Below are 26761 nucleotides of genomic sequence, written 5' to 3' on the forward strand. Positions count from 1 at the left end.
TGCTTCTTGATGACAGTAATGTGAAAGATGCCTGTGCTGTGGATTTTAGGCAGCAAGAAAATATCCTATGTGGCCTTTCCCCTGAGTAAAATACTGTATACTGGTTCCTACTATTTTTATGTTGGCTGCTTGAAAATAAATCAGCTCTCCTGGGTAGAGTTAAATCCTCCCTTAGACAGCCACTGCATTTGGGAATTCATTGGTGGTTGCTTAGATAGGGAAATGTTCACAAAGAAATAAAGAGCCAAACCCAAGCCAATTCAATGATCTCAGTGCACAGTAGACTTCAATAGAAAATAATGCTGATAATAATCATCATTAAATCACTTTAGAAAGATAAAGGGGAAAATGTTGAATTGAAGTACATTTTCTTTGGATTTCAATTCGGTTAACATATATTGAACACAAGCTCTGTGAGCGATGCTAAACTGCTGGTAAATGGCTTTTTAATCTAGCAGAAGAGATAAAAAGCATATATAGTCTCAAGTTTTAAATAAGGAAAATAGAAGGAATACAGTGTTATGAGAAATCAGTGCAAAGCGTTAAACAAAGAGCAATGGTCTTAGGAATCCAAATCCTAAATCTACCTCTTACTAGATATTTGTTCTTAGACCAGTCTTTTCTTTCCTCTTAGTCTCATCATTTATCAATCAGTTAGTAAACAAACATTTATTAATAAGGAAGATTGAATATGTTGAGCTGAATGATACCTTTTGGACAACTAGATGATGCAATGGATAGAGTGCTATACCTAGAGTCAGGAAGACCCAAGTTCAAATCTAACTGTAGACAATTACTGTGTGACCCTAAGAAAGCCTGCCTCAGTTTCCTCCTATGTAAAATTAACTGGAGAAGGAAATGGCAGACCAATTCAGTGCCTTTGCCAAGAAAACCCTAAATGGGGTCACAGAGAGTTAGATGTGACTGAAATGACTCCATGACAAGATAATGCTTAGTTTAAATTTTTTTTCTGTTGCCATTGTTCTTTTATAGAGACATTATTTCTGTTATAAGGATCATGGATTAAAAATCATGAAGGAACTAATATTGAAGCAGAATTTAAAAAGAAAGGCAAAATTTTATCATAAAGGAGGCTGAGATGAAAGATGGTTAGAAGCAAAAAGAGAAAGAATTTTAGGTGAAGAAGATGGCATGTGGAGGCAGAATGATTTTAGAACTATGATGAACTCTATAAATAGTAACTCATACTGTCAAGAGGACATTTAAGTTGAGGCTCTTTTATGTTAACTTCCACAGGTATAGCCTCAAAATGTGAGCAGTTTCCCCATTCTCTTTATGAGCTAGAATTCAGTTTTCTGCATGCCCATGTACAGTCACAGAGTCAGGGAAGCCAACACATAGCTTAAGCACCTGCTGGGGCTGTTCAAAGCTTCATAGAGTTAAAGGTGTAAGAGGTCTCAAAGGGCATATGCTTCGACTCTTGCCTGAACGAGAATTCCCCATATAGCATCCTCAGGGAGTAGTTATCTAAGTTCTATTTAAATCCCTCCAGTGATGAAAAATGAGCTGCAGAAGAAAATGGCAAAACACTCCAGTATCTGTGCCAAGAAAACCCCAAATGAGGTCATGAGGAGTTGGGCACGATAGAAATGACAAACGATAGCAACAATAACCCAATAACTACTTGTATTTTCAATTATGATGATATTTAACTTCATTACAGCACATTCCTAATTAAGTAGAGAATTTTGACTCATTGTTTTTCCTTTTATACTCCAGATCTATATTGATGGAAAGTTTCATAAGTACCTTGTGAGTTCAGCGTGTACAAAAGTAAGTCATCTTGTTATGAGCTGCTTTAATATACACAAATCCCTTTTGACTTTAGGAATAATATATATTTCTAATGATAACAGTAGTGAAGAAAAGACTTTGTAAAACCTTAAAATAAATACAAGTTATTATTTGTAAAATACTTTCCTCATGCACCTTTGTGAGATGGTTTGATTAGGTATTATCCATTTTACAGATGAGGAAACTGAGTTTGAAGGTATTAAATGCCTTATCCAGGAAAACACAGCTAGTGAGTACCAAGGAGAGGACTAGAGCTCAGATATTCTGTGTTCTTTTCACTCAGAGGAGCATTGATCTCTTGGTTGTGTCTGCTGGTTTTCTCTCCAATTTAAAACAAGAGACTTTTTTAAAAATTATTGTTCCTTTTTGCAGTTCTGATTTTTCTACTCCTTTGTGCAAAAGAAATAGATAGATACTTTAACTAGCTGTATGACCTGACTGATTATCTAGAGCTAATTATCTAATTAAGTCATTCAATCCAACCCCCCTCATTTTATAGATAAGGAAATTTAGAATCCGGGAGGGGAAGAAATCTCCCCAAAGTCCCCCAAGTCATGAATATCAGGACTAGGATTGGAACGTAGGAAGACTTTTTTTCAATATCCAGTACTTTTTCTATTGCATAAGTCCACTGCAATCTAATTACATGAAAGGAGAATCAGATGATGATGACATAATTGATTTTGAACTGAAATGGACTTAAGACCCCATCGCAGACATTATATAGACAGAGAAGACCAACGGAGGCACCATGATGCTCAGAAGAGATGCTGGAAGTTTGAGATTTCAGACAAGTGGGCTCCATGTTGCATTCAAACCTTGTCTCTGATCTTTGTCCTCTTGTGTGACCAAGTCATAGAGGAATTGTTCCATAAAATGAGGGAGTGCAACTAGATATAGTTCCTAATGGAGTAACTTCCCCAAGATCACACTGGTAATAAGTAGCAACGCATTTTAAATAGTAAATTTAAGGCAGTGATATATTCTTTGGTCCAAATATTTTAGGGATCACATATAGTCCATGTATTTTCCAAGAGTCCTATAGTAAGTCCCCATGATGGTGTCTTGAACTTTAAATTAATATAACGCATATGTTTAATCTCTCTTTTTAGACCCTGCTGGAGAATCTTGATCTCTCGGTTCCCTTTAGCATCAGTGTGCAGACTGAGGGGACTGGTGGTTTAGTTTCCGAGAAGGTGCACATTGTATTTAATCACTGGGCAAACAAAGGCACTTCATCATCTGGAAGCAGCATCTCCCCTGACAAGCAGGACCGGGGAAGCAGCTTTCCTGAGGTAACCGTCACCAAGTGAGCCAACCGAATGGATAGATGCGTGTTGGGCACATGTGTTAGGACAATGGGTCTTTGTTTGCATTCCTCACGTGGCATTTTTATGAGACCTTTGATTTTCTGAAATAAAAAAGGAAATTCCCTGCAGAGGGATGGAGGCATCAAGGGAATTTCATAGTAAAGATTTCTGATTTTCTCTTCCTTTGATGAAGATATAATAATAAATGTTTATAATAATTATCCTTAATTATTCAGAAAAGCATTATATTATTCTCAAATTTTATTAAATTTCAGATCCTTGAAGAGGTCAGAACTAAACTTATATTTTTAAATAACATTATTTTTCTTGATTATATATAAAATAATTTTAATATCAAAAAAATTTTTTTGGATTTCCAAATTCTCTCACTCCATCCCCTCCCCTCCCCTAAAATAACAAGCAATTTAATAGGATAATCATGTGCAGATTTCTGTATTAATCATGTTATGAAAGAAAACATAGGCCAAAAGATAAAATAAAAATAAAGTATGCTTTGATCTGCATTCAGACCCTATTAGTTCTTTCTCTGGAGGTGGGTAGCATTTTTCATTGTTAGTCTGAACTTTTAGACTTCATAATGTTAACAGTATTGAGAGCAGCTCACATTTCTATAGCACTTTAGAGTGACAAAGTCCTTTCACCTCCTTCATCTATTGATCTCTCATGGAAGCCTAGAGGGGTCACCAGGGCAAGTGTTACTATCCTGGTTTAATGAATAAGAAGACTAGAACTAAGAGAGATTTGATGAGTTGCCCAAGTTTGCATGGCTAATAGATAACTGAAAGGAGACTCAAAGGAAGAATTTTTAATTCCTCCTTTAATATTTCCTCATTCTACTAAAGCTCCAAAGAATGGATTAACAATTTGATTTTTACTGTCAAATGTAAAGAAAAGACCAAAAAAACATTCAATTTTTGGATGCTTTCATTTATCTAAGAATTTGGCCTCCATGTGGAAGAGCGGAAATAGGTCTGTTTCTGGAGTGACAGGACCTTTCCTCCCACTCCCCTACTTCATGTGTGACTTTGAACATATTACTTAATTTTGCTGGCCTCGGTTGTTTTACCTGTAAAATGAAAAGTTTGGACCAATGGCCTTTGAGATATCTTTCAGTTCCAAGGCCCTGTGATCATGAATTCAGTTCACATGTTAACATATATGGTGGTAAAAATGTTGTAAAACTGGTTTCTCCTTGGCATTCAGTTGGATTGATTAGCCTCAGGATTTTTTCAAGATTCTATTATTAGAACTATTGTCATATAGTATCATAATTTTAATTGTTGCCACAGGCAACATAGTGTTGTGTATTCTTATAACAGTTATTGTCATACAGTGTCATAATAATAATTGGACCTGAAGTATTAGAGTTAGAAAGAATCTTAGAATATGAAATTTGAAGGGGCCTTAGTACATAGAAGATAAGAAATGAAAATGACTGTTAAATCTAACATTTCAGAACTGAAAGATAACTTACACAGCATGGAATGTTGGGATAAAGTTGGGAAAGGTCTATCAACAAATGTCAGACTACAAGTATCCCTCTGGCACTGTGGGGGTTAAAGTGTGGCACCCCTGCAATCTGGAAAATCTGCTTAATTCTCCACCTCCTCCCACCATCCCAGAGAAGAAGTCTGATTTTTTTTTTCCTTTTTCTTTTATGGAGTGTTTATAGTGCCTTAATGTAAAATTTTAGTTTAAGTATTTGGTCATAGGCTCTATGCAGGTCAGGGGTAAGATCACTACATTTCTAGCCTCTGTGGTTGGTCTGCTGGTTTTTGAATTCTTTTTGCAGACTAACTTTTAACTTATTTTAACTTTAAAAAAGAAATTATGTATATTTATGATAATAAAAAATAAAATGTTGGTATTGTATAATACTATGTATATCTTTTATGCGTTTCCGAGTGGTCTGCTGTATGAGGCTTCCACAAAAGTCTGCCCCCAAAATTCTCATTTAATTTCTTGTGCTGAACTGTGATGTAGTAAAACAGCAATGGGAAAATTGCAGTGTGGAAGGAATATCTTTACTTTAACAGTATGCTAGGAAGGACCTTAGAACTCAGAATTTTAGAATTGGTAGGAACCTTAGAGATGCTTAAAGATGAAAGGGAAAGGCAGGAGAATTAAACAAAATGTTCTGGGCTAGGCTTCAGAAAGCTTAGCTTCTGTTCCCAGAGCTGACCCTCACATGCATGACATTTGAGCTTGGGTAAGGCATTTATCTCTGTAGATTTTACTGTCTGCATTGATAAAGCAAGAGCTTGTACTAAGTGATCTCTAAGGGCTTTTCTAAGTTCTGACATGTCATAATTCTGGAAAGCTCATAAATAATTTCAGTCTGACAATCTCTCTTTCATGTGGCAGTGAGTATAACTATTGTTATCCTGATCTTGCAGTTGAGTAAATTGAGGCATAGAGATGAAGTCACTTAAGGTTCTAGAACTAGGTGGTGGATAGCAGGGATTAGAATGTAAGCCTCTTGACTCTTAAGCCTGTGTTCTTGTTATCTTTGGTTGCGTCTAATTGGAGATGATTTGACCATCTAGAGGAAAGGTTCTTCACAAATTTTGTGTCATGGACCCCTTTGGAAATGTGGTAAAGCCTTTAGACCCTTGTTCAAATCATGATTGTTATCTACATTTATAATTGAAGAAAAAGATAAATTTCATTTGGAGATTAGTAAAAATAAAGATGACTCTTATAGTGATAAAAAGAATAACTATCATTCATATAGTGTTTTAAGGTTTTCAAAGTACTCCACAAATATTACATTTAATCTTCATTTTAAAATTAATTAATTAATTAATTAATTAAAAATATTTTTTCGGTGGTTGCAATATACACGTTATTTCCCCACCTCCCCCCACAGCCCTCCCATAGCTGACTTGCAATTCCACTGGGTTTTACATGTGTCATTGATCAAGACATATTTCCATATTGTTGATATTTGCACTCAGGTGATTGTTTAGAGTCTACATCCCTAGTCATATCCCCATCAGCCCATATGATCAAGCAGTTGTTTTTCTTCTCTGTTTCTGCTCCCACAGTTCTTTCTCTGAATGTGGATAGTGTTCGTTCTCATAAGTCCCTCAGAATTGTCATGGATCATTGCATTGCTGCTGGTAGAGAAGTCCATTACATTTGATTGTACCACAGTGTATCTGTCTCTGTTTACATTGTTCTCCTGGTTCTGCTCCTTTCATTCTGCATCAATTCCTGGAGGTCATTCCAATTCACAGGGAATTCCTCCAGTTCATTATTCCTTTGAGCACAATAGTATTCCATCACCAAGAGATACCACAATTTTTTCAGCCATTCCCAATTGAAGGGCAGCCCCTGATTTTCCAATTATTTTTCCACCACAAAGAGCTCAGCTATGAATAAAAGTTTTCAGGTAGACCAATGATTCTCAAATTGTCTCTTCTAGACCAGATTTCATCATCAGTTATCTTCTCAGTGAGATATTTCATGTTTCCTTCAATTTTGTCAGTCTTTTGACTTTGCTTTATTAATTCTTGCTGTTTTGAGAGATCATTGGCTTCCAACTGTCCAGGTTCCACAGCTTCTACTGTTTGCAGCCCTTCTCTGTGCTATCTCCTTGCCCAAGATATGTCTCTTCCATCTTGGGGTCTCAAGACAAGAAGCTGCCAGGGGTAGGTCTTTGGTGGTCTTAGTCATCTTCCAGGACCTAGAGGTGCCTCTCTCTCGCTCACTGATTCTATCACGTGCTGGCTATGAGTCTAGTGCACTGGCTCTGTAGGTAGGGTGGGGGAGGGTAGATCAGCTCTCATTTTGGTAGAAGCTATTTCACTCCACCTTATAGTGTGGAAATGCCCTAATACCACATACCTTCAATGCTGTGCCCTACTGTGGAATCCCTTCGTTTCTATGAATTCATTTTTTTTTTTGGGCCTTTTGAGGTAGTCTATACTTTTGAGGTAGATTCCTGCATCTAAACTGCAGTCATGTTTACTTGGTAGTCTCTTTAAGGTCTTTTTAAGCCATCCCACACACTCTCCCTCCCTAATATTGCTTCCCTCCCCACCTTCCCTTTCTACCCCTATCCTTTTTATTCATCTTTTATTTTTTAAGGTCTATTATACTCCTTTCCCTTTCTCTTCCTTCTCTTCTTTAACTCCCCACCCCACTCCCCGCTTAGTTTTTCCCTCTCAACTTCCCTATAGGGTAAGATAGAATTCGATACTCTAATGGATTTAGATACTCTTCCCTCCCAGAATTGATTCTACTGAGAGTAAGGTTTCAGTATTACCTATTAGCACTCTTTTCCTTTCCTTCTTATACTAGTATTCTTCCCCTCCCCTCCCCATGTTCCTCTTTATCTGGTATAGATTACACTAATTATCTTAATCCTTCAAGTTTCTCTTGGTGCCATCTTCTATTCTCCCCCTTTTCTTTTATTTGCATATCATTTTAAACCACTTAGTACCCCAATCTCTACCTATGAATAATTCTTCTAACTATTATAAAAGTGGATACAGTTTTTGAGAGTAAAAAATAACATTTTTCCATATAAGAATATAAACAATTTGGCCTTATTGAAGCCCTTAAAGAAAAAATAAAACCCTCCTTTTTGTTATTTACCTTTTCTTATTTCTCTTGATTTTTGTATTTCAATATCAAATTTTCTGTTTAGTTCTGGTCTTTTCTTTACAAATATTTGGAAGTCTTCCATTTTGTTGAATGTCCACACTTTCTCTTGGAAGTATATAGTCAGTTTTGATGGGTAAGTTGTCCTTGGTTGTAAACCCAATTCTCTTGCCTTTCTGAATATCATATTCCAAGCCTTGTGGTCTTTTAGTGTGGAGGCTGCCAGATCCTGTGTAATCCTGATTGGTGCTCCTTGACATCTGAATTGACTCTTTCTGGCTTCTTGTAATATTTTCTCCTTAGCTTGGAAACTCTTGAATTTGGAAATTACATTCCTGGGGGTTGTCTTTTGAGGATTTAGTGTAGAGGGTGATCTTTGGACTCTTTCAATGACTATTTTGTGGTCTTGTTGAAGAACATCAGGGCAGTTTTCTTGGATAATTTGTTGTAATTTAATATCAAGGTTTCTGTTTGTTTCCAGGTTTTCAGGTAGGCTTATAATTCTCAGATTTTCTCTTCTAGATCATTTTTCCAGATCAGTGATTTTCTCGGTAAAATATTTCATGTTTCCTTCTATTTTTTCATTCTTTTGACTTTGCTTTATTAATTCTTGCTACCTTGTGAGATCATTAGCTTCTACTTGCCCAGTTCTGGTCTTTAAAGACTGATTTTCAGCTATGATTTTTTTTATTTCCCTTTTTGGTTTGATCTATCCTGCTTTTAATGGCTTTCAGCAGGTTATATCTGGTCTTCAATTTACTTATTATTTCATTTGATTTCTGGGCTTCAATTTACAAGTGGGAGATTCTGTTTTTTAAATTGTTATTTTCCTTTTTGAACTATTTCCCTCTTTTCTTGCCAAATCACTTATATCTTTCTCATAATCTCAGATTTAAACTCTTCAAGAGCTTGTGACCAATTTCCATTTTTTTTGGAAGGGTGGGGTGTGTTTACTTGTTTGTTGTCTTCTGCTGTCTCCTCTTTAGTCTGGATTTTTTCCTGCATAAATATTATCAAGGGTTAAGGTTTTCTTCTTGGTTTTATTGGTGGTTGTGGATTATAGTTCTTGGGAGTTGGTGGCTATTGCCTTGTTCCTTCCTGGTCAGAAGTCTAAGTGGATAATGTGGGCGATCTTTGTATTGGGCTCCTAAGAGGTTTTTGTCCTCAGGATATTTTTCGAGTCCTCAGCAGTGTCTGCTGTGGGCATCCCTTCACAGTCTCTTCACCTGAGCTCTGCATTCCTCAGTCTCCTGGGGACCCAATTTTCACTGCTCTTAGGGGCAAGTCCAGCCCCTGAGATCTTAAAGATTGACCTGTAGAGGTGTGGGTGTGGAGTATAGGCAAGCCTCCAAGAACTTAGAAGTTTATCCAGTGCTCACTATGACTCTGACACTGTAGGTGGAGTAGGGGAGGGGTGATGATCTTGCCCCTTGGAGATAGTAATTTCACTCCCTAAGTTTACCTACCTTTTGTGCTATGCTTTACCATGGAACTCCTTTTCTTGTCTGACTTTGGGATTGTCCTTTTGAGGCACTGTCTCATTAGGTGGACAGGAGAGGAAGAGGCCTTCTTTGACTCTGGGGCCATCTTAACGGGGAAATCCACATTTTATCTTTAGACCAACAATGAGGTGGGTTCTATTATTATCCTTACTTCATAGTTGAGGAAACTGAGGCACTCAGAGGTTAAGTGACTTGTCCAGAGGCAGATAACTAGTCAAGTGTTTGGAGTTAATCTTGAACTCAGGTCTCCCTGACTCTTAATTGAGTACTCTATCCACTGAGATACCTACATGAGCTATGTTTACAGACCCCCTGAAATCTATTCATGGATCCATTGGAAATTCATAGAGACTTCCAGGTTAGAATACTTGAAGCAGAAAAAGGGGTTGGCTTTAGGAATATGACCTTTAGAAGGAGATTTCCATTTTTAACATCCATGGTCTAAGCCCATAGATGTTTGAATAGTTCTTTGTGGTTTTATACAGTAGATGCAGCAGTTAAGAGTGGGGTTCAGTGGTGCAAAGGAAGCAAATAGAAATGAGGAGCTAAAGAACCAGTGACTAAGCTGACTAGCTTCAGTAAACTCATTAGAGGATTATTTATCAAACAGCAGTGTACATATCACTCAGAGACAGAAAGCATGGTGTTGTGGAGGAAACATTGGAAATGGAATCAGGAGATCTAGATTCCAATTTTGATTCTGCTACATTATCGTTAGCTGTATAACTTTGGACAAGTTGCTTTCCCTCTGTGGATTTCAGTTTCCTGATCTTTATAATAAGGGGACTGGATTATCAATCAATCTATAAATTCTTGTTGATTGCCGTGTCAGACACTAAAAGCTTATAAACACTATGGGTTGTGGGGATACAAATGTAAATAAAAATAATACTGTCCTTTTCCAGTGCAGCAAGGAGATAATATGAAAATAATGTTATTATGTACAAGTTACATACATTTTGTCTAAATGGATAGTCATATCAAGGAAGCGGGCAGTGGATAACATACCAGAATTAGATCCATGAAGACCCAAATTCAAATCCAACTTCAGACACTTATTAGTCATATGATCTGGACAAGTCACTTAACCCTTTTTGTCTAAGTTCCTTCATCTATAAAAATGAGCTGGAGAAGGAAATGGCAAACCACTCCACTAACTTTGCCAAAAAAAAAAAAAAGGGGGTCATGAAGAGTTAGACATGACTAAAAAGACTGAACAGCAACAATAATCTCAGAGAGAAGGCACTAGTAGTAGGTGGGGAGAGAGATGTGAGGGAAGGAGAGAACATGGATAGAATAAGGAAATGATTCCTATGAAAGTGGGATTTGAACTTAATTTTGAAAGAAGCTAAAGAAGCCAAGATGTTTGGATGAGCTGTCCAAACATGAGAGTTAGTGAAAATGAAACAGTCCTTGCCCTCAATGAGTTTATCTTCTATTAGAGCAGATAACATGGATATAGATATTAATTGATACATAGATTGATTAATAGATAGAAATGAATATAAATAAGTACACATAATTATGTTTATGTATTTATAGAAAGGGAGATGTATTCTATATCATAACCATCCATCTATCTCTATTCCCTAGTTTTAGTCAACTCTAGACTCTTGGAGGAAAAAAACAAAATATCAAGTCAATTTTTAAGGCATGATATCATCAAAGTTCATCAGAAATTAACTCAAAGAGGAAAGAGAAATTCCAAACCAGGCTAATCTATCCCTCATTTATACCCTCTGTACAGTCTTCATACTTTCCATTCATATTTATATTTATAATACTCCTTATGCCTAAAATTCCCTCCCTGATATCTCTACCTATTACCAACCTGTGCATTGTCCAAAGCTCATCTCCAGTGTCATCTCCTCAAAACCAATTCTGATCAACTAGCCAAAATTCTCCTTTCTCTCCTCTGACCTACTTTGTTATTACTTTGCAATCTTCTATTTGTAATAATTTTGTGGTTTATAAAGTTCTTTTCTCCTCATAACCCTGAGAGAAAAGTACTGCAAATGTTATCAGCCCTATTTTACAAATGATGAAATAAAATTTCAAAGAAATGAAATGAGCCAACTACCTTACAAAGATAATAATTGGAAAAACCCAGCACAAATAGTAGGCTCCTAAATCCCCTGATCTTTCTATTATATCCTGATGACTCTTCTCTGTACCTTAGTTTTTTCACCTTTAAAAGGAAGAAGTTAGGCCATATAGGTTCCTCTGAGGATTTGCATTGTAGAAAAATGATAGAACAAATTGAATAGATAGTATTGAGGCAGATCATGTGAGTATCTTTAACATAAGCAGAGGTGTGGTGCTGTATGTATTTTTGTTTGAGAGCATGTTGTTATGAGGAAAAAATATTAGCGATATGATACAATCATCCCTTATATTGAGCCAAATATGTTTTTTTCTAAGAACCAGATTGCAAATGATCACATTAAAGCAAACTGTCTGACATCTTTGTATTTCTGAATGCATGAATGTTCCAATGCCTGGGGAGAGATATCCACTTAGAGACTTAGGAAAGGGCCTCCCATTGAAAGAAAACATAAATTCGGTACCTCTTTCCCCAATTATTAAAGTGTTTTGCTATTTTAGAAGCCTCATAGCAATTCTTGAGAAAACGTCTTAACATATATAGTACTACAGGACATTTTCCAATTTATGAGAGAGAACACAAGTGCAATTTAATTCAATTCAGGATGCTTTGTTGTAATGAAAAGAGCATCTGACAATGTTAGATGACCTAAGTTTGAGCCCTGGCTTTGCAAGTAACTATGTGGTCCAAAGAAAGTCAGTGAATGTTTCTAAACCTTACGGGGTTGTTGAAGATGAAATGAGAAAAAGGAAGTGGAAGGACTTTGTAAAATCTGAATTTAGGGAGTTGAAAAAGATGCCTCTAAATTCTGTACAGTTCTAAATCTATGATCCTGTGGACTCTTCATTTATTCAACATTGATTTTATTAATCCAGTGACCATTTGAATTGCATCTCTGTAGCCATTATTCAGAATATTCAAAGAATAGTCTGATCTCCAACCTATTCTATTGGCATGTTGACAGTTCCTGAATTACCAAATAGTAATTTATTTCCTTGTAGGTTTGAGTTCAGAATCACTTCTTTTTTTTCCACTGTACCCAGGAGTTTTTTCTGATGTGCTTTACAATAAAGGGAATTTGATTAAATAATTGATGAGGGCATTCCATTTCCCAGGTTTCACGGCTCTTCCACTGAATTACACATAGAATTGTGTCTAAAAAGTCATTAACATTACCTATTTCCTTATGTGTCTTCTGTTTTATAATGGGCTATGGAGGAAAACAACTTAAGTGGGAATACCTCTTGTTCTCAGAACCTGACATTCCATAGGGTCAAGTCAGCAAGTATATTGGACCCAATTGAAATAGTTTAAGAAAATCTATTGAAGGGTGGAGTCAAGATGGTGGCTTAGAAGCAGAAAAAGTCAATTCCTCTGTGAAAACTCTTCCACACCAATAAAAAAAAAACAAAGCACTTCAAGGGGGACAGAAAATTAAATCCAAGAAGACAGGGCTGCAGGACTCTCCTGCTTGATTCAACTTAAAAGGTACACAGAGAAGATTGAATTCTTGAGTTTAAGGAAAAGAAAGAAGAAAGGTTCCAGTGCCCCTCCCCTACCTACTGTGCTGAGACTTGAGTGATCAGTGGGATCTCAGGGTGAGGGCTCCAGCCCAGAAGTAGTGCCTTGATACCACAACTATGTGAAGCTCAGGGCTCTGATCTCAGCTAACAAGAAAGCAGCTGGAGGAGAGAAGCAGAGAAGAGGGCAGGCTTGTTGCAGTCCTCAGCCACCATACCTCCATCTTAGAGGCTTCTGCCTCTGGAAGTTTTGGCCTCGGGGCACATTCAGCTCTGCAGATCACAATCAACTGACTTAATCTAGTTAATCAATAGTGTAGAGAAGAAGCCTCTAGAGGGTAACTCCCATCTACTGCTCTGAAACCTACGTTAGGAATCCAGGTGACTGGGATCCCAGGGCAAAGGCTGCATCCCTGATGGAGTACCTTGGTACCACCAAGGGAAGTGCTCTGACAGGGAAACTGGCAGGGAGACAGCTGGCAGAAAGGAGTAGGGAGGAGAACCAAGGATAACCACATTCAGCTTCCACACCTTCACTTTCACCTTCAGCCTCTGCTGACAGCTGGGGAAGATCTGGCCTCAGGGCACATTAATACAACTGGTCAGTTGCATCAACCTAATCTAGATAATCAGCACAGAAGAGAAGAAGCCCCTTCAAGGCAGAAAAGCCCAAACTTACAGATCCAGCAAATAGATGAGAAAGAATACAGCCAATAAGGAGGTGGAAAGAAGGAAAAAATATGAGTAAAGAACAGAAAAAGAAAAAAGGAAATTACAATCTATAGGTTCTAGTCAGGCTTTTTCTTTATCATGACTTTCAGGTAGACCAATAATTCTTAGATTGTCTATCCTGGATCTTTTTTTCAAGGTCAGTTGTTTTTTTCAAAAAGATATTTCATATTTTCTATTTTTTCATTCCTTTGATTTTTAAAATTGTTTCTTGATGTCTTGTGAAGTCATTAGCTTCTATTTGCCCAATTCTAACATTTAAAGACTGAATTTTTTCCATGATCTTTTGGTCTTCCTTTTCCATTTGTTCCATTATACTTTTTCATGGAACTCTTTTCTTAATTTGGATTTTTTTTTGACTTCTCTTTCCAGTAGGTCAATTTTGTTTTTTTAAAAAAGTTCTCTTCTTCATTGGATTTTTGTGCTTCTCTTTCCAGTTGATCAGTTTTGTTTTTTAAGTTGTTATTTTATTTTTGTTTTACTTTCATTTCTTTTCCCCATTTTTCTTCACTTCTATTATTTGATTTTTGAATTCCTTATTGAATTCTTCCAGCACCTGAAACCAATTGCTATTTTTCTTTGAAGTTTTGCATATGATTGCTTGGATCTCACTGTCCCCCATTGACTTTGTGCCTTGGTTTTTGTCTCCAAATGAATTTTCTATGGTTAGGTGGTTTGGGTTTATTTGTTTGGTTTGTTTTATTTTATTTTGTTTTGGTTTTTTGCTATTTGCTCATTTTCCCAGACTATTTTTGCCTGTGGACTTAGAGTTCTAAAAGCTGATACTTCTGCCTCCTCTACTGATTGCTTGTAGGACTCAGCACTCTGAGCTATTTTGCCATAGGACTAGGTCTTCATAACAGTGAAGGCTTGAAAGGGCCAAGCAATATGAACTTTTAGGTCTCGCTGCAGGCTTGTACCAGGGTTTGGGATTTTAAGGGGTTGATATGGGATGTGGGGCACTCTGTTGTTGGTATAGGTGGGGTCCCAGGATCCTGAAATTGGTCTGTGCCCAGGCTCAGAACCTGGGACAGTAGATGGGTGGGTGGTTGACCAGAACTCCTCTGTGTGTAGTTATTTTTCTGGTTTCTCCTTGTCTTGTGAAAATCAACTCCTTCTGCCTACCTTTCAAGTTGTGTTCAGCAGGAGAGCCCTCTTACTCCAACTGTTTCCTTACCTTTCAAATTGTGTTCAGCAGGAGAGCCCTCTTGCTTCTTCACACTATTGGTTTTTGACTCCTGTTCTTTTGAGGCACTTTTTAAAGATTGGTTTTGAAGGATTCTCAGAGTAGTTTCAAATTTCATTGCTACTAAGCAATGAATCTTGGCTCTTCCCCAACAATACATGTTTTGAAGTTGCTTCCAATACTAACATTCTATCCCGTTTATTTTACCTTTTAGCTTGACTTGAACTTGAGAAAATTACTTCTGGAAAGTTTAGTTTCCTAATGTGTAAAATTAGTAATAGTTAAAAGTAGTATTTAAATAGTACTTTGAGATTTGAAAAGTATTTTGTTACTAATAACCACCCAGAGAAGTAGGTACTATTTTCATCCACATTTTACAGATGAGTAAAATGAAGCTAGATGAAGTTAAATGACTTACTCAGAGTCACACAGCTAGTATGTATCTGAGGCTGGGTTTAAACTATCTTCCTGACTCCAGTCTAGTTCCCGACTCTACCCACCATGACACTTAGATGGTTAAAAGTATGTCCCAAAGATCTCAGTGCATTTTGAACTTTATTAGCCCCATACTTCTTGGGACTTATGGGGCATCTAATTCCTATGATTGCCACTAATTGTAATCTTAGTGACTTAAGCAGAATAATTCTGCCCAGTAGCAAAGCAAAACAAAACAAAAAAGCTAGATAAGACCAAACAAACAAAAACAACCCACATATATTAACTTCAGAGAAAACTAAATTTTCTTAGGGCAGAAAAATACATTTTGCCTTGGGGATAATATAAAAATTACCTCTTTTATTCCTGATTCCATCTAGGAATTCCTCCCTTTAAACAGGGAAACCAACAAGTCCCAAATGATGAAGAATTAACATTGACATTTTTTTTAAATCTGGGGTTTTGAGGAAGTAACAGGTTGTCAGACTAATTAGAGTAGCAAGAGAGTAAACTTGTACATGTACAAAAGGAAAGAAGAGGAAGGAGGAGGCAGCTAGGTAGTTCAGTAGACAATGTCAGGCCTGGAGTTGGGAAAACTGAGGTTCAAATCTGGTCTCAGAAACTTCCTAGTTTTGTGATTCGCGTAAGTCATTAAACACTAGTAACCTAGTTCTTTCTGCGCTTCTGCCTTAGAATCAATAATAATTTTAAGAGAGAAAGTAAAGATTTTACTTTAGAAGAAAGAAAGAGAAGGAAGGGAAACTTATTGCAGAGTTGAGGGTCTGCCCCAAAACTTCTGCTACATTTTGTTTTTCTGCTCTATATAATGGTGCTATGCTGGATTCTTTATCAAGAAAGTGACTCAAGGCATGGATTAGAGGAAAAGTACTCAAACTGAAGTTAAAAATATGGAATCCAGGGTTTACAGTCAAACCTTTAACTTCAGCTTTTATGGTGAGCCAATGGACAAGAATTACATAGGACACAGTGTCATGGATGATTTATGAGCTAGACTGGTTGAATATCTATAATTATATCAAAGATGCATTAAAGTATCAGATTAATGTTATACAGCTATTATACGAACAACCCATTTGTTTGGGGAGCATCTTAGACAACTTTTCATGTCAGGAAGGACAATCTTGATCTCCTTCATTAAGTCCTATGGTAATACTAATGTCCCGATATTCATTTAGTAATACCATTCTATTCAATTCAATAAACATTTTAAAATGCTTACTATGAATCTGAGCCCTTTGTTCATGCACCCAAGCCTTTCTTATTTGCAATCAAATATGTATGTGTGTGTGTGTGTGTGTGTGTGTACACCATGGTGCCTCAAAAAATACCAGGCTCTCCTCTAAGCTACATCAGTTTTGGCATTTCCTTAGTTTTTTTCCTCCCCTCAGGAACTCAGCCCTTTAATCATTCCCATAAGGTACTCCCAATCCTGGCTAAATCTTGTAAAGTAATATAAGGAACAACTGTTTTTGTGTTATTGTTGGTCATATCATCACAAATATTTATACTGACTTTAGCTCTTTTTCTAGAATCTATGACTATTTGTACTTATCTGGATACCCACTTTTCCCTTATGGAGACTACTTGGGGCTCAGGACTATTCTGGTCCAATAGAGCATCTTTTGGGCTCTCTCATCACTTATCTTCAGAGACTAAAAGTGCTTTGTGAAAAAGGCACTAATTCCTAATGTGAAGAGAGTCTTGCTGAATAATTTCAGAGGAGAAGGCACCTACCTCTGTATATTGCTCTAATCCTCTGCTCTCCCCCTCTTCTCTAAATCAGAGTTCACCTATCTAAGCTTCTGGGCTTCTACTTTTCAACAAGAACTGATTCACATGCTCAGCTTCCATTCTCTTATAACTTTTTCTCTAAAGCACACTACCAAGTATTCCAATTAGAACACTGACTCTATACACATTCTACTCTTTGGATACTCTATATTCTATGCTCCCAGGGGCTATTTTTCTAGTCATGCCTTTTTCCACCAATAACTACCCTTGGGAGAATGTTCTAATTGGCTTCTTTATAACTCCAACATTAATTAGTAATAATAAATGGAAAAAATAAACTATCACATTAAATAAATAAATGGTTACAAACACTTTCCACTACAACAATACCTGTTTCTTCCTTAAGACTCTATTAATTAGAATGTAATGACACTGGGCATGAATCAGAGAGCTTGAGAAGAGAAATGGACCATAGAGAACTTCTAGTCCAAAGTTTTAATTTAGAAATGTGGTAACTGATGGTTATAGTGGTCAAATATTTCACTTATAGTCATACAAAAATATCACTATTGTTGAAATTGATGTGCCCAACGAAATTATAAGATAGAGAGAACTGGTTATTCTTCTACTTTGCTCAAAGATAGAAGCATCCTAGTACCCTGAAATATATCACAACACTAAATTTTACCAAGAATTTTCAAAAGTGATTCCTAATGAAACTTGGAAAATTCTTTGAGGACCTCTTACTCAAATTTACAAACATATTTTTGTTTTAGTACATATGTAATTTTATATTTTAAAGTTCATTATTATTATTTTCTTTTTTAAACATTATTTTATTTGGTCATTTCCAAACATTATTCATTGGAAACAAAAATCATTTTCTTTTCCTGCCCCACCCCTCCCACCACCTCTTCCATAGCCGGTGCATGATTCCACTGGGTATCACATGTGTTCTTGACTCGAACCCATTTCCATGTTGTTGGTATTTGCTCTAGAGTGTTCATTTAGAGTCTCTCCTTAGTCATATTCCCTCCACCCCTGTAGTCAAGCAGTTGCTTTTCTTTGGTGTTTTTACTCTCACAGTTTATCCTCTGCTTGTGGATAGTGTTTTTTAGATCCCTGCAGATTGTTCAGGGACATTGCGTTGTCCCTAATGGAGAAGTCCATCACCTTCTATTGTACCACAGTGTATCAGTCTCTGTGTATAATGATTTCCTGGTTCTGCTCCTTTCGCTCTGCATCACTTCCTGGAGGATGTTCCAGTCTCCATGGAATTCCTCCACTTTATTATTCCTTTGAGCACAATAGTATTCCATAACCAACATATACCACAATTTGTTCAGCCATTCCCCAATTTATGGGCATCCCCTCATTTTCCATTTTTTTGCCACTAAAAAGAGCGCAGCTATGAATATTCTTGTACAAGTCTTTTTTACTTATTGTCTCTTTGGGGTACAAACCCAGCAGTGCTATGGCTGGATCAAAGGGCAGACAGTCTTTTAGCACCCATTTGGGCATAGTTCCAAATTGCCCTCCAGAATGGTTGGATCAATTCACAACCCCACCAGCAATGAATTAATGTCCCTACTTTGCCACATCCCCTCCAGCATTCATTACTTTGCATAGCTGTCATGTTAGCCAATCTGCTAGGTGTGAGGTGATACCTCAGAGTTGTTTTGATTTGCATCTCTCTGATTATAAGAGATGTAGAGCACTTTTTCATGTGCTTATTAATAGTTTTGATTTCTTTGGCTGCGAACTGCCTGTTCATGTCCCTTGCCCATTTGTCAATTGGAGAATGGCTTGATTTTTTGTACAATTGATTTAGCTCTTTGTAAATTTTAGTAATTAAACCTTTGTCAGAGGTTTTAATGAAGATTGTTTCCTAATTTGTTGCTTCCCTTCTGATTTTAGTTACATTGGTTTTGTTTGTACAAAAACTTTTTAATTTGATGTATTCCAAGTTAATTATTTTGCATTTTGTGACTCTTTCTAATTCTTGCTTGGTTTTGAAGTCTTTCCCTTCCCAAAGGTCTGACATGTATACTATTCTGTGTTCGCCTAATTTTCTTATAGTTTCCTTCTTTATGTTCAAGTCATTCACTGATTTTGAATTTATCTTGGTGTAGGTATGAGGTGTTGATCTAAACCCAATCTTTCCCACACTGTCCTTCAATTTTCCCAGCAGTTTTTATGAAATAGTGGATTTTTATCCCAAAAGCTGGGATCTTTGGGTTTGTCATATACTGTCTTGCTGAGGTCACTTACCCCGAGTCTATTCCACTGATCCTCCTTTCTGTCTCTTGGCCAGTACCAAATTGTTTTGATGACCGCTGATTTATAATATAGTCTGAGATCTGGGACTACAAGGCCCTCTTCTTCTTTTTTAATTTTTTTCATTCATTATTATTATTTTCTATTTATTTTCCATGGATTCAGTAAAGGGAAAACTATTCACCTCTCTGGCTCAATCCATGTCTTTCAGTTCCCAATTGATATGCCCCAATAATTCTTTTATGGTAGATGAAGTTAGCAATGTAAGTATAGCTGGACAGGAAATGGAAGTTTGAATTCAATTTCTGCCACCAACTTTATGTCTGGAGTTGGATGAATCATTAAATCTCTCTGATCTTCAACCATTCAAATTATGAAATGAAGATATGATAATTATTCTACTCTTCTCCATGAGGCAGTGAGGATTATATGAGATGCTAGATAATGAAAGTGTTTTGTAACCATAAATTACTATACAAATGTAAACTATTATGAAAGCTTAAAAACATAGACTTGATCTTGTAGATAGTTGAGAGCTATGATGATATACAGATTATGTTCTCTTTGGCATTATTCAGTTTTATTATAATCTATAACTCAGGGTATGACAAAGTCTCTGAAGGCAATACTTCACTACATCAAGTCCTTTTGAAGTAAACACAATTTTAGAATAATTGAAAGAATTGAAAAATCATTTGAAAGAAGGAAAAATTCTTAAAAGCTTTGATACATTCATTTTGAAAAGTTTTTTTTTTCTCCCTAGCAATTACATTAACAGTTAAGATCTTTTTTTGGGAGGGGGGGGTTGCTTACAATTGCAGGTCACATGTGAGTTGTCAAAGAAACTCAATTTTATAAACATAAGAGAAGGATCTATTTTATAGGCATAAAATACAAACATGGCATACATAGCATGACATTGCTAGGAAATAATAAGTATTCAGATTCATCAGAATTAGGCCTGGAAGGAACCTTAGAAAAATGTAATAAATTATTCTAAATATTCTTATTTTATATAACAGGAAACTAAGGTCCCAAGAGAGAAGGTAACTTGTTCATAATACTAAAGGTGATAAAGAACAGAGTTGGGATTCAAACCTAGGTCATCTTATTCTAAATCCATTTCTCTTTGTGAAGGTCAGTCCACTAGCTATGTGTCAGAATTGACTGTGGATTTCTCTTTCCTATCTCGGTTCAGGCCCTGGTCTAGAGTGGATGAGATGACAAGACGAAACATGTAACTTACATAAGTCGTATGTTTTTCTTCTGCATTTCTACTCCCACCATTCTTTCTCTAGATGTGAATAGCATTCTTTCTCATAAGTTCCATGGGATTGTTCTTGATCATTTCATTGCTATTAGTAGCAAAGTCTATTACATTTAATTGTTCCACAACGTTTCCATTTCTGTATATAATATTCTCCTAGTTTTGCTAATTTCACTCCACATCAGTTCATGCAAGTTTTTCCAGTTCTTATAGAAATCAAGCAATGTATCATTCCTTATAGTATGATAGTATTTCATCACCATTATATACCACAATTGTTCAGCCCATTCCCAATCAAGGGACATCCACTCATTTTCCAATTTTTGTCAGCACAAAAAGTACAGCTATAAATAATTTTGTACAAACATTGTTTTTATCTTTTTGGAGTACAAACCCAGTGGTGGTATATAGCTGGATCAAAGGGCATTCAATCTTTTAAAGCCCTTTGGGCATAATTCCAAATTGCCTTCCAGAATATTTGTAATTGATAAATATTTGATCTCTTAATAAATACTCTCTTGATAAAAATTCTATTTATCTATCTATCCATAATCTATGAATCTCAATCTATCAATCTATCCCTTATAAACTGGTCAGCTCTGGTTAATTTCCCACTTCCCACCTAATACCCCATATCTAGACACAATGGTTCTACTCTCAGGGCCACTCCATGCTTCAAGGAGCAGACAAATATGACCATTCCTTGCATATAAACTTGAATACACAGATTCTGAGAGACCAGTTCACAGAAGTATGTAAAGTGTTATCCTGCAATATGGGCGAGGAGGTTCCTGGTCCTTTGAGCATTCCAAATGTAATGCCCAATAAATTTTTATGGAATAATAACTTGTCTTTATGGAGCAGAGGCAAATGTCCAGACCATTCTGTCAGCACCAGGGTGATAATTTTAATTGACACTATGGGACTGGGCTGGGGGAAAAGGGAAGGTAACATAATGCTACCATGCCAGCTAGATTCCGATATCTTTTTCTCTTTCCATACCCCATATCTGTATTTCTCTGTTTTATTTTTTCTAGGATGTATGATCAATCTATGTGCTTATCCCTCTAATGTGTTCCCTTTGTGGAGATGGGGTTAGAGGCTGAGTGGCTCATACTGAGTGTACATCAATATATTTTCCTTTCATATATATCCTTCCTTAACAAGCACTTGTTATTCTACACATGGGTGTGTGTGTGTGTGTGTGTGTGTGTGTGTGTGTGTGTGTGTGTGTTTGTGGTGGGGGTGGGGGTGGAGAAACAGAAAGAAAGAGAGAGACAGAAAGACAGAGAGACAGAGACAAAGAGAGAGAGACACAGAGAGAGCGAGACAGAGAGAAACAGACAGAGAGGAGAGAGACAGAGACAGATACATAGACACAGACAGAGACACAGAGAGAGACATGGAGAGACAGACAGAGACAGAGACTGTGAGATAGAAAGACAGATAGACACACACAAACACACAAAGAAGAGAGAGAGAGAGAGGGAGAGAGAGAGAGAGACAGAGAGAGAGACAGAGAGAGACAGAGATGTTCATTTTCTTATGTATTTACATCAGAAGATGAACATCTCTTATAAGCATCACAATTTTGTGATTGTTAGTGCCCTTTTCTGGCATACTGGTCCAGTTATGCTACCTTTTACCTACTGTTACTTCTGATATTTGCTTCCTGATAGACTATAGCTTGTCTGCCTAGATTCCAAATCTCTGATTGTTCTTATCTCTGCAAGGTCCTGTGGCAGACATCCATTTGGGTGCCATGTTCCCCTTTCACACATGGGTTGTATGTGATATGATATATTTGAGATGAATTTTTGGCTGGTGTTATGATGGCACAGTGGAGTCTAACAGTCTGGAAAGGAAATGTGATATAATAGAAAGACTTGAAGATCAAATGAGCTACATTTATAAAAGAACTTTGCAATCTTAAAGCACTAATATAAAATTTACATCTTATTTGTTATTATTCATTTACTTATGGTATTTTGTTACAATTTTTGATGTTGCTGCTGTAATTATTATAATTATTATTATCATCTTGATTGATACTTAGTAGCAGCATGATCATGGACAACTTACTTACCCATTCTGAATGCCAGTTTCCTGATCTGTAAAATGAGGCTAAAATTCTTCCTTAAATATTAAGGTGTGGAGAGTACTATTTTTATTTTTTTTAATTTTGTTCAATTAGATGATTTAGAATAATTTTCCATGGTTACAAGACTCATGTTCCTTCCCTTCCCAACCCCCACCCTCTCTCATATCTGATTGCAATTCCACTGGGTTTAACATGTGCCATCGATCAAGACCCATTTTCTTCTTATTAATATTTGCACTAGGATGATTTTTGTAGTCTACTTTCCCAGTCATAGCCTCCCCCCCCCAACCCATGTGATCAAGCGATTGTTTTTCTTCTGTGTTTCCTTGGGGAGAGTACTTTAGAAAACAAAGTTAAATAAAATTTGATCTATAACTAATAATAACTAATAACAACCAAAGTTTAGCATTATAATCATGCCACATTATAAGATTTCCATGAAATATAATTGCAATGTTTAAATATAATTTGCATTAGTATACAATCTGGTACAACTCCATATGATGAAAGAGAGGGTCACATTTGAGCTGTTCTGATTTTTAAGCTCATCTTTAAATAACGTGCTGCATCTTCTAGATAGATTGGATGTGTGTGATGTCAAGCTGTGAGACAAAACACCCTCTCTGTGACAATGATACTGTTTTATTATCTCTTAAGTGGGGGAAAAACTTAAGCACATAGGTTTGTTATAAAGAGAAGATTAATGCCAATTATGCTAGAACTAACATCATTATATTTGACCAACGATCTCTTCATTTTAATTATGGATGATACTGAATTATTTTATCTAGGTTTATGCTATTAAGGGATGTCTATTATAGGTAACTTATGTACCTGAGTCCATTTGAACAGACTATAATTCAACATTGGGCATTGTACAGGTCTTCTACATTGAGTGAACCTTCTAGGAGTATGGGATCAACTCATATTGTAGTTTAGGACATGAGATAGGGATTGGGAGGGGAATCTCGGCTTAAGAATGAGGGAATTAATGAACACAACTACAAAACACTCGCCACACAACTAAAACTAGACTTGAACAATTGGAAAAACATTAACTGCTCATGGATAGGACGAGCCAATATAATAAAAATGACCATCCTACCCAAACTTATTTATCTATTTAGTGCCATACCCATTGAACTACCAAAATACTTCTTCACTGATTTAGAAAAAACCATAACAAAGTTCATTTGGAAGAACAAAAGATCAAGGATATCCAGGGAAATAATGAAAAAAAACACATATGATGGGGGCCTTGCAGTCCCAGACCTCAAGCTATATTACAAAGCAGCAGTCATCAAAACAATTTGGTACTGGCTAAGAAACAGAAAGGAAGATCAGTGGAATAGACTGGGGGAAAACGACCTCAGCAAGACAGTATACGATAAACCCAAAGATCCCAGCTTTTGGGACAAAAATCCACTATTCGATAAAAACTGCTGGGAAAATTGGAAGACAGTGTGGGAGAGACTAGGAATAGATCAACACCTCACACCCTACACCAAGATAAATTCAAAATGGGTGAGTGACTTAAACATAAAGAAGGAAACCATAAGTAAATTGGGTAAACACAGAATAGTATACATGTCAGACCTTTGGGAGGGGAAAGGCTTTAAAACCAAGCAAGATATAGAAAGAATCACAAAATGTAAAATAAATAATTTTGACTACATCAAACTAAAAAGCTTTTGTACAAACAAAACCAATATAACTAAAATCAGAAGGAAAACAACAAATTGGGAAAAAATCTTCATAGAAACCTCTGACAAAGGTTTAATTACTCATATTTATAATGAGCTAAATCAATTGTACAAAAAATCAAGCCATTCTCCAATTGATAAATGGGCAAGGGAAATGGATAGGCAGTTCTCAGATAAAGAAATCAAAACTATTAACAAGCACATGAAGAAGTGTTCTACATCTCTTATAATCAGAGAGATGCAAATCAAAACAACTCTGAGGTATCACCTCACACCTAGCAGATTGGCTAACATAACAGCAAAGGAAAGTAACGAATGCTGGAGGGGATGTGGCAAAGTAGGGACATTAATTCATTGCTGGTGGAGCTGTGAACTGATCCAACCATTCTGGAGGGCAATTTGGAACTATGCCCAAAGGGCGACAAAAGAATATCTACCCTTTGACCCAGCCATAGCACTGCTGGGTCTGTACTCCAAAGATATAATGGACACAAAGACTTGTACAAAAATATTCATAGCTGCGCTCTTTGTGGTGGCCCAAAACTGGAAAACGAGGGGATGCCCATCAATTGGGGAATGGCTGAACAAACTGTGGTATATGTTGGTGATGGAATACTATTGTGCTCAAAGGAATAATAAAGTGGAGAAGTTCCATGGAGACTGGAACAACCTCCAGGAAGTGATGCAGAGCGAGAGGAGCAGAACCAGGAGAACATTGTACACAGAGACTAATACACTGTGGTATAATCGAACGTAATGGACTTCTACATTAGGGGCGGTGTAATGTCCCTGAACAACTTTCAGGGATCCAGGAGAAAAAAAAACACCATTCATAAGCAAAGGATAAACTATGGGAGTGGAAACACCGAGAAAAAGCAACTGCCTGAATACAGAGGTTGAGGGGACATGACAGAGGATAGACTTTAAATGAACACTCTAATGCAAATACTAACAACAAAGCAATGGGTTCAAATCAAGAAAACATCTAATGCCCAGTGGACTTACGCGTCGGCTATGGGGGGTGGGGGGAGGAAAAGAAAATGATCTATGTCTTTAACGAATAATGCTTGGAAATGATCAAATAAAATATATTTAAAAAAAAAAAGAATGAGGGAATTATTGAAATTGTATTCCCAGAGAAGAAACAGAAAGCTGATTGATTCAAGCCAAAAGTTCACCAGTTAACTACACCCATTGGGCCAGACATTAATCAGAAAATGATTCAAAACTTTAGTCTCTACCTGGGAAAGTCAACACGGAAGCTGAGAAAGCAATCTATGAAGGGAGCAATAGATGACAATAAGATGATGATTTATTTCCTTCAACTTCTCCAAGTGAAACAGCTTTTTTTTTTTCTGGAGCAATAACATGTTATCTACATTCCTTCTTGTTCCTCTGAATGACATGCTATGAGCCTGGATGGTGAGCATTCAACTTCATTTTTTTTTTCATTTCAGAGGCATCTCTTCTGTGATTTAGAAATAATAGATATTTGACTTTGGCAAAATTCAAATCTCTGTTCTGAGAAAATCAGAATATATCTGGCCTCTCAGGTGCCCAGTCTTTCACCTCAGAATATCAGCTCTATCCCTCACTCATGTAGCTAGTTTCCAAAGCATATGGATCTTTCTTTAACCCAAAATAAAAATCAGCAGCATTTTAAGTTCTCTTCTGGAAACTCATGAAATCATAAGATCTAGATTTAGAATTGGAATCAAACTCTTTATACATGAGTCTAATAGGGACCACAGTTTGTCATTTCCCCAAGTTCACATAGGCGGTAAGCTTCAGAGGTAGAATTTGAACCTAGGTATTCTGACTTCAAAGCTCTTGGATTCAGCTGCCTCCCAAAAAATGCTAGAGTTAAAATAGACTTTAGCAATTAACAAGTCCAATGCCCTTATGTTATGGATGAGTTCCCAAACCATGAATTGATTACATTCAACACTTGCCAAGGTTCAAGATATTTTAATTAAATGGATGTGTGAATTATTTTTTTTCTTCTGGGTTTTCTAGATGCTTTCTCAATATTCATTTAGAGTATCAGAAAACAATACCTGGACCATGTAGCATCTTTATTCCACATGGAAACTGGTTAAGCCTAATTATTATGCCATATGTTACCAGCTTTTTTAGAGGGTCATAATTAAAAATAGCTATTTGAATGTTTTTTTCCATAGTTGAAATATGAAGAAATAATATTATCCAGATCAATCAATCAGTAAGCATTTATTTTTTTTCCTACTGTGTGCAAGGTACTGTACTAAGGTCTGAGGATACAAATAGGCAAAAGATAGTCCTTATTCTCAAGGAACTTACAAACTTAATGCTAGAAAAGGACTTTGGAAATCATTCAAATCCCTCCTCTCATTTGAGAGATGAAGAAACTAAGATGCAAAGAAATAAAGCTACTTATTGAGCTACTTATTTA

The 26761-nt window shown here is 36.5% G+C and overlaps 1 protein-coding gene across 4 annotated transcripts in view; it reads left to right on the top strand.

Annotated features, from left to right (window-relative positions):
- C6H4orf50 (chromosome 6 C4orf50 homolog) overlaps positions 1-26761 on the top strand; it is a 163282-nt gene that overhangs the window by 100560 nt on the left and 35961 nt on the right. For all 4 annotated transcript variants that reach the window (XM_016423325.2, XM_007496755.3, XM_007496754.3 and 1 more), the window contains 2 exons: positions 1741-1794; positions 2928-3110. In XM_016423325.2, coding sequence (XP_016278811.2) covers positions 1741-1794; positions 2928-3110 — 237 coding nt within the window. The remainder of the gene's footprint in view (positions 1-1740; positions 1795-2927; positions 3111-26761) is intronic.

This window comes from Monodelphis domestica, chromosome 6 (genome assembly GCF_027887165.1).
Source record: "Monodelphis domestica isolate mMonDom1 chromosome 6, mMonDom1.pri, whole genome shotgun sequence".
Lineage (NCBI taxonomy): Eukaryota > Metazoa > Chordata > Mammalia > Didelphimorphia > Didelphidae > Monodelphis > Monodelphis domestica.